This window comes from Chenopodium album, chromosome 18 (genome assembly GCF_948465745.1).
Source record: "Chenopodium album chromosome 18, dcCheAlbu1.1, whole genome shotgun sequence".
Classification (NCBI taxonomy): Eukaryota; Viridiplantae; Streptophyta; class Magnoliopsida; order Caryophyllales; family Amaranthaceae; genus Chenopodium; species Chenopodium album.
In genome coordinates, this window is record NC_137851.1 from 46,011,528 (window position 1) to 46,019,723 (window position 8,196).

Consider the following 8,196-nt stretch of genomic DNA (forward strand, 5'->3'; position numbering starts at 1 on the left):
AACTTATAGAAGCTTCCTATTAATCCTAGTTAGTTTAGGAATGGGATTAAAGCCTTTGGACCCTCCACATGATCATTGGGTCGTAGGTAAAATTCGGATTTGGCTCAGTTTAGTATTTTGGCCATAATTTCCTCATTATTGATTGGAATTGAGCTTATAATATATCGTATGAAAGTTCTTTTCAACCCCATCCAACTACACAATTATTGGACCCATATTATGGACCAAAATAAACTGAACTGGATGTTTTTCATAAACAGGGTACGAAAAGAAAGATTTTCAAAAACAGAAAGAAGTATTTTTATTAAAAACAGAGAGATTCACGAGACTCTTTCACATTTCACCTCGTTCAATAATGAATGACGTGAAAGGTATTCATCACTAGGTTTGGTTTTTGAGGAGACACAATCAGGTGTCTACAGTTCTCCAAATTGGTGTTACGCATGCAATTCTCCAGTTTAATTCGGATTATTTTGACGGGGGTAATTCTCTAGTTTAATTCCATTTCTTCGGTACTGGAATTAAACTCCAATACGCGATTATGAACCCTAGAATTTGGGAATTTCAAGGGATGTGAAAAGAAAAGAAAAACCCTTAAAAAATAAGGAGCAAATTGTGTACACAAATCCTGAAAATTAAAGATTATAAACTTGTAAATTATTTTCACAAAAAAATCTTGGAAAAAAGTTAAAGAAGAATAGATGAACATTGTGAAGAACAATGGAGGAGAGAGAAGAATCCTAGAAATTAGCGGTTTGTGAAACGAAAATTAAAAATAAAAATCGAAAAAAATGGAAGGAAAAGTTTTCACAAATCCAGAATATTAAAAATTTTAACATGTAAATTAGTTTAATAAACAAAATTTGGAAAAAAAATAAAGAACAAGAAGAATGGAGGAGAGAGGAGAGACAAGAGAGAAAATTAGACGCCAATAAAAAAGGGGCTGGTCAAAATGAGAGAGGAGAGAGAGTGGGATGGTTGGAGAGAGTGGGGCCCAATAAATTTTGAAATTTGAAATTTGAAAATTGAGATTTTAGTTTTTTTGTGACCCAAGTGAAGAACCAATGGGAAGGCGACACGTCACTTAGTGTATGTGTAGCCTTTGCGATGTCTAAGAGTAGCTTAAGTGCCCTTTGTTTTAGTGTAGTTATAGAAGAAGATTAGGCTAAGTTGATGGTGTTAGATATACTAATCAGCCTAACTTTTCACACTAACTTTATACAAGAATAATGCACGATATAAACAGAACACGATAGAACGCTTAGGATTTAACACAAAAGCATACTTTTATTAATATCATTAAAAAATTTTCTACACACACTAATTTATGGATGCCTTGGACAAGCATCAAGGTCATCTATTTATAGGCAAAGGAGGCCAAGTGGCACCCATGCAACTATGCACACACTATTCCAAGTCAACTATCCTAACCAAACATAACGGATCACCACTATCATCCTTTGTGTCTCTTTGCTTTAACCAGAAAGCCTTATCCACGAATTGTCACTTAATATATGAAGTGTTGCATCGCTTTAGTTGAGCATCCATAGTCTATTGTAACAGTTTACCAACCGTCATCTAGCTCACCAACCATCGCATCAATTCCCAACCGACACTTGCTTCGTAACCGTTGCGTCCATTTGCTTCCGGCATACCACTTAGCACATCTGTGCTGGTCCTCACCAAGCAACGCAAAATTTCGCAAGCATCGCATCATTTTGCACCGTAGTGCTGCTTCACAAGCACCGTGTCAGCAATCAAGCGTCGCGTTGCTCCGCAAGCACTACATCGCTACCAAAGCGTCGCATCACTCTACAAGCACCGCATCGCTACCCAAGCCTCGTGCTACTTCGGAGCACCATGCCGCTGCCCAAGCGTCACGTCCTTTCGCAATCTAGCCAAGCACGCACAAGCAAAGGCTCCCCACGAGCCTTCGCTTAAGCCCAAGTCACTAAGCCCACTAAGTCATCAAGTCAACCTTGTGCCCATGGTCTAGGTAGCCAATGCTACACTAGCACCATGAACCATTGCCTTAGCCAATGATGCTCCTATATCCAACCCCCAGCCACAAGAGGCACTGCTCCCTTTAAAGAGCTTTATATGGCTCTAGGCTTGAAATAATAGTGAACACACCAATGACAAAAACACAATAATGGGCTGGTGGCCCCAACCCTTTGGTCCAACGCCCATCCAATGGACATTGGTTTAACCAAACCAATATATAGAGGCAACTATATGCCTTTATTGACTTATCAACCACACCATAGGGTTGTATAGAGCTATGTACATAGCCTAGCATCTAGCCAAGCAATTGTGTGTCTTCACCTTCTATGCCGCACATGGCGCAATAGGGGGTCTTACAAACCTCCCTCACTTGAAGCACTTGATGCCCTCGTCAGATAGTCTTCAATCTAAGCCTCGAGATGCCATAACGTAGTATCACTTTCTCACGAGGCCTCCACCTCGAGGCAATTCTTCCACTACACCAAGTACTCAACTCAGCGATTTTTGTTACTTTAATCCAACAACCTTCGATCTTGAATATTTTCCACTTCCTTAGTGAATTGCTTTCGGATCGTTGGCTGATTCCTCTTTGAGGCTAGATGCAAACCCTATGTATCCTCACAATAAGGCTTCAAATAGCTTACATGAAAAGTTAGGTACATCTTTATTCTCTCTGGTAACCTTTGAGGCTAGCACGCATAAGAATTGTAGTAGTAACTGCAGTGAGCGAAAGAATTTAGGAGAGAAAGTTGGGGAGAATTTTGAGGGTTGAAGGAGGGAGGGCGACAAAAATTAGGCGAGTAAAGGGAAATAATTTTAGGGTAAGGGAAAGTTTATTGATTTGTAGCTGTTAAATGGAAACACCCCTGCTAATCAATATTTTTTTTAAAAGAAGGGATTATATTCTAAAACCGCTGCTAATGAATATTGTGTATATGCAAAACTCAAATTAATTTGCAGCAATATGACAAAAACGCAGCAAATTAATAGCAGCAAATAAATTTTTTTCTTGTAGTGACCAAGTTTCTTTAACACCTCAAATGGACCATCTTATCTTGGAATCAAAGCCCTTTGCGCCATTTTGGTGCTTATTTTCTTCCAAATCCGAGGAGTAAATTTCAACAACACTTTGTCCCAATCGTTAAACTCTAATGGACGCTTTCCCTTCTCAGCATACTTCTTCATGCGATGATAGGCCTTCTCTAGGCTATCTTTTGCCTCTTCTATCAACTCTTGATGACTTGTAACAAAGCGATGTGCTGCGGGGTAGCCCACATCCTTACTTTGCTTTATGACCTCATGCGACGTAACTGGTTGCCAACCCATGGCAAGTTCAAAGGGACTCATCCCCGTTGTCGAGCTCTTATGTACGTTATAGCAAAACTAAGCAGGATTTAATAACTCCAGCCAAATAATTTAAGAGGTTGTGACATAATGTCTTAGATACTTCTCAAGCAAACCATTAATGTGCTCTATTTGTCCATTCGTTTGCCGATGATTGGCCATCGAGAACTTTAATTCCTATCCCAACAAATTAAACAAAGAAACCCAAAATCGACCAGTAAACCATATATCCCGATAACTAATAATATCTTGCAGTAAGCCAAAATATTTAAAAACATACCCAAGAAATAACTTCGCTTCCTCCTCGGCAGAACACGCATTAAGAGCCAAAATGAACACAGTATACTTTGAAAACCGATCAACCACCACCATGATAGATCTCTGCCTGTTCACGTTGGGAAACCCCGAAATAAAATCCATCGATACTGAAACCCAAGGCTTCTCCGTAATGGACAACGGTTGCAACAAGCCTGCCTCCTTGCGACACTCAGTCTTGTCCAATTGGCACACATTACATGATTTTCACATATGCCTCCACTTCTGCCTACATTCTAACAGAAATAACTACATTCCAACAACGCTTGTGTCCCTTATTTTCCAAGGTGTCCGGCCCAAACAACATCATGAACCGATCTTAATAATTCTTGACGTAATTTTCTAGATGGAACGTACAAACGCCCTCCTTTTGCGCAACAACCCGTTTTCTAGACAATACCTTCGCATAGAACCTTCTTTCACCTGTTCACTTAACTCAATATATTTTGCATTGCTCTTGCACTCATCCTAAACGCGTTGTGTTAAGTTAGATTGTACACTAGTAAGCGCCGCAAACACTTCTTGCGCTTTCCAACTTAATGCATCTGGCTCACTGTTATGTCGTCCTAGTTTGTACTGCTAAGAAAATTCGTATTCTTCAAGGAATTCCATCCATCGAGCATGCTTTGTAGACAATGCCTTTTGTGACTAAAAGAAAATATTGGCCACATTCTCTGTCAAAACTGTAAATTTTGTACCCAACAGATAATGGTGCCAAGTACGAAGGCAATGAACACCTGCTAGCATTTCTCCTTCGCCTCTTTGAGCTTTTGACCCTTGAAAGCCACAAGATGTCCGTCTTGCACCAGGACCCCACCAATGGCCCTGCTTGAGGAATCAATGTGTACTTCGAATGGCTTGTCAAACTCCGAAAGTTTTAGCACTGTTTCGGATGAAATGGCCAACTTTAAACTTTTGAAAGCATCTTCACACTTCTTTGACCATGCCCACGCTTGACTCTTATTCAAAAGATTAGTGAACGACAATATTTTTTGAGAATAGCCCTTGATAAACTTTCGATAATAATTGGATAGGCCCAAAAATGATCGCAACTTCAGGATAGATTTGGGCTTTCCCAATTGACAATAGCCTTCACTTTATTTTTATCCATCCGAACTCTTCCCTTGCTAAATTTGTGACCAAGGAACATAACTTTCGTTCTTGCGAACTCACACTTTTCCTTTATCACATATAACTCATACTTTTCTAACTGTTTAAAAACCAATCTAAGATGGCTAACATGTTCATCTACTGGTAAAAAAAAACGTGTTCATCTAGACTGCTTGAACTCACAACAATGTCATCAAAATAGACGGCACAAAAACTATTGAGATACTCATAATGAACATTATTCATTAAATTACAGAAAGTTGTTGGGGCATTGGTTAGCCCAAACGGCATTACAAGAAATTTATATAAACCATATCTAGTTACACAAGTTGTTTTAGGCTTATCGCCCTCCTTAGTTCTAACTTGCCAATAACCAGAACGTAAATCAAGTTTGATAAAATAAGTAGCCTTTGACAATCTATCAAACAAATCTTCTGTCCTTGGAATGGGATACTTATTCTTTACCGTCACCTTGTTCAAAGCATGATAATCAACACACACACGCATTGAACCATCGACCTTCATTTGAAAAACACCGGTACACCATATGGAGCCTTAAATGGCTTGATGAAACCAGCATCCAACAACCCATCAAGTCGCTTGCGCAATTTGGCCAATTTAGATGGCCTTATCCGACACGGTGCCTTTGTAGTTGACCTCGTATTGGGCTCCAATTCTATTGTATGATCCACTTCGCACCTTGGTGGAAGCCTCTTGGGCATATTTCCAGGCATTAAGTGATGAAGAAGGTTCCATGGAAAAGTAAGAAGAGGATAACGTTGCACCAAGAATGAATACGATGAAGTTATTAAGTGTAATAAAAGGTGAACAAAAGGAGCCAGTTGATGGCCTTATGTACTGTCGGGTCATTGTGAATGGAACTGAGATGTGGGCTATGATAGACACTAGGGCTACCCATAATTTTCTAGAAGGTGGGTTAGTTCGGAACTTAGGCTTGAAAGTTCAGCCCTCTTCGCACATGATCAAGACGGTTAATTCTACCACTGCGGATTCTGTAGGGATTGTCAAGGATGTCCATGTCAAAATGGGTGTGTGGAAAGGAATGGTTGAATTGTTAGCTGTTACAATGGACGACTATGAGTTAGTCCTTAGCAACAAATTCTTCAAACAAGCAAAATTGATGGTTGCGCCATATTTGGGCGGTGTCATGATAACCGCTGAAGCATATCCTTGCTTTGTCCCTTGTAGGTTATCTACTGCAAATGTTACTTTGACTGATAGTTTGTTGTCAACCATGCAGGTTAAGAAGGGTGTTAAACAGGGTAAACCCACTTTCTTGGCCGCCTTGATTGAAATGAAAAAAGATGTGATTGTCAAAGTGCCAGATGAAGTTGCAGGCTTGTTGAAGGAATTTGAAGGCTTAATGCCTGGAGATCTGCCCAAGAGGCTTCCACCAAGGCACGAGGTGGATCATGCAATAGAATTGGAGCCCGGTACGAGGCCACCTGCAAAGGAACCGTATCGAATGGGGCCATCTGAATTGGTCGAATTGCGCAAGCAACTTGATGGGTTGTTGGATGCTGGTTTCATCAAGTTATCAAAGGCTTCATATGGTGCACTAGTGCTGTTAAAAAAGATGGCCGATGGTTCAATGCATATGTGTTTTGATTATGAAAAAATTTTTGTTCACTGTGATGGTGTTAGATATACTAAATGTATAGGATAGCTCTTGGTGAGCTATCACCACATTCCCAGCCTCGCTCACGGGGTACGCACTCATCGTTGGAAGAACAATCAGAGGGGATCACCAGCCCGATAAAGTTAGCTCACAGACAAACCAAGCAAGTACGGACCTAGGGGGGCCTGCCTGGGCCGTGGCCCCCATATGATTAAATTTTTTTTACACAGTAAGCCCGTATAGCAAAACACGGATAATAAATTATTTGGGTTTCAATTTATGTGTTTCCGCCTTTCGTAATTCCGCTATTTTATTCTAATACCTACAAGGCTACAAAGTCTAAATAACCTATAACTGCAACTTTGTCAGGTAATCATCATATTTCCAAATCAATAAAAAAAAAATAAATTTTTTCTTAAAATTTGTGCTGCTCCGTGATATTCCATACATCAATAGTGAAAAAGCTCAATTCATCATCCGTTACTTTATTTTATAAGGTATGTTTGTTTCTTAAGTCACCTAAATTGCATATTTAATTTAAATTTGTTTAATTGTATTTCATATGTTGACAATTTGTTATGTTCTTTTAGACTTTTACTAGCTTATTAGTTTATTACTAATCCAATACAAATTACCTTAGCAATTAGCAGTGAATTTGTGAAATTATGTGTTTATTTTTATTGAGTGTAGTTAGTGATAATTAGTTTTTTTCCGATATTATTATTAGGTTGAATGATAAAGAGGAAAACAATTGACTCATATTTTACAAAAGCAAAATCTACTCCTGAAATAAATGTTGATAACACGCACCCTGTTGGTCCAACCAGTGCTATTGAAGTAGATAATGTGGTTCCAGAGTCATCTAATCAAACTGTAGTTGAACAATCAGATAACCCTACAATCAATATAGGTGGTACTATATTAGTGCGTGACCCGGCTTTGCGTAAGCCAATTAGTAGTTATTAAACTCCAGAGGGAAAAAAAAGATATTATAGCAGCTTTTGTAAAATACGGACCTTATCAATTTCAAATGTCAAAGTATCCTACTTCTAGCCTATCAGATTATCCAAGAAGATTTCAATCAAAATGGTTTAAGACTTTTAATTGGTTGGACTATTCACCAACTACTGATGCTGCTTATTGTTTCCCATGCTTCCTCTTTGAAAAGAAACCATTTGGAAAGGGTGGTTTAGATGCTTTTACGGTAAATGGCTTTAAAGCCTAGAAGAGAGTTGGTGGTAAAGATTGTGCATTTACGACTCATATAGGAAAAGACACTAATTTAGTTCATGGATATTCTATAGTAATGTGGGAGAATCATAAAAACCCAAAGGGTCACGTTGACACACTTTTTGAAAATCTTACTCCAAAACAGATTGTTGATAATCATTTAAGGCTAACTGCTTTAACAAAAGTTGTACGATGGCTTACCTTTCAAAAATGGGCTTTTACAGGACGTGATTAGGGAGTAGATTCAAAAAATCAGGGAAACTTTTTAGAGCTGCTAAAACTTATGGCTTCATACAATGAGGAGGTATAAAAGGTTGTGCTAGGTAATGCCCCACAAAATGCGATTTACACAGCTCCGACCATTTAGAAACAAATTTTGCACATCTTTGCTCAAAAAGTACAAAAAGATATTTGTGAAGAGATTGGTGATTCAAAGTTTTGCATTATTGTTGATGAATCTCATGACATATCTAAAAGGGAACGAATGGCTAATTTTATACGATTTGTTGATAGGAATGGAATTCTACGAGAACTTTTTTTTAGAATTAGTACAT

General features: G+C 38.7%; 1 protein-coding gene across 1 annotated transcript; it reads left to right on the forward strand.

Moving 5' to 3' along the window:
* The first annotated feature begins 5,572 nt into the window (after positions 1 to 5,572).
* Positions 5,573 to 6,460, forward strand: LOC145592224 (uncharacterized). The gene has a single exon (XM_081648681.1). It carries the CDS (start codon positions 5,573 to 5,575, stop codon positions 6,458 to 6,460), a length of 888 nt encoding a protein of 295 aa, XP_081504807.1.
* The last annotated feature ends 1,736 nt before the right edge of the window (positions 6,461 to 8,196 follow it).

Excerpts from the sequence above, each read along its gene's own strand:
- LOC145592224 (XM_081648681.1), top strand. The coding sequence starts at position 5,573 with ATGAAGTTATTAAGTGTAATAAAAGGTGAACAAAAGGAGCCAGTTGAT.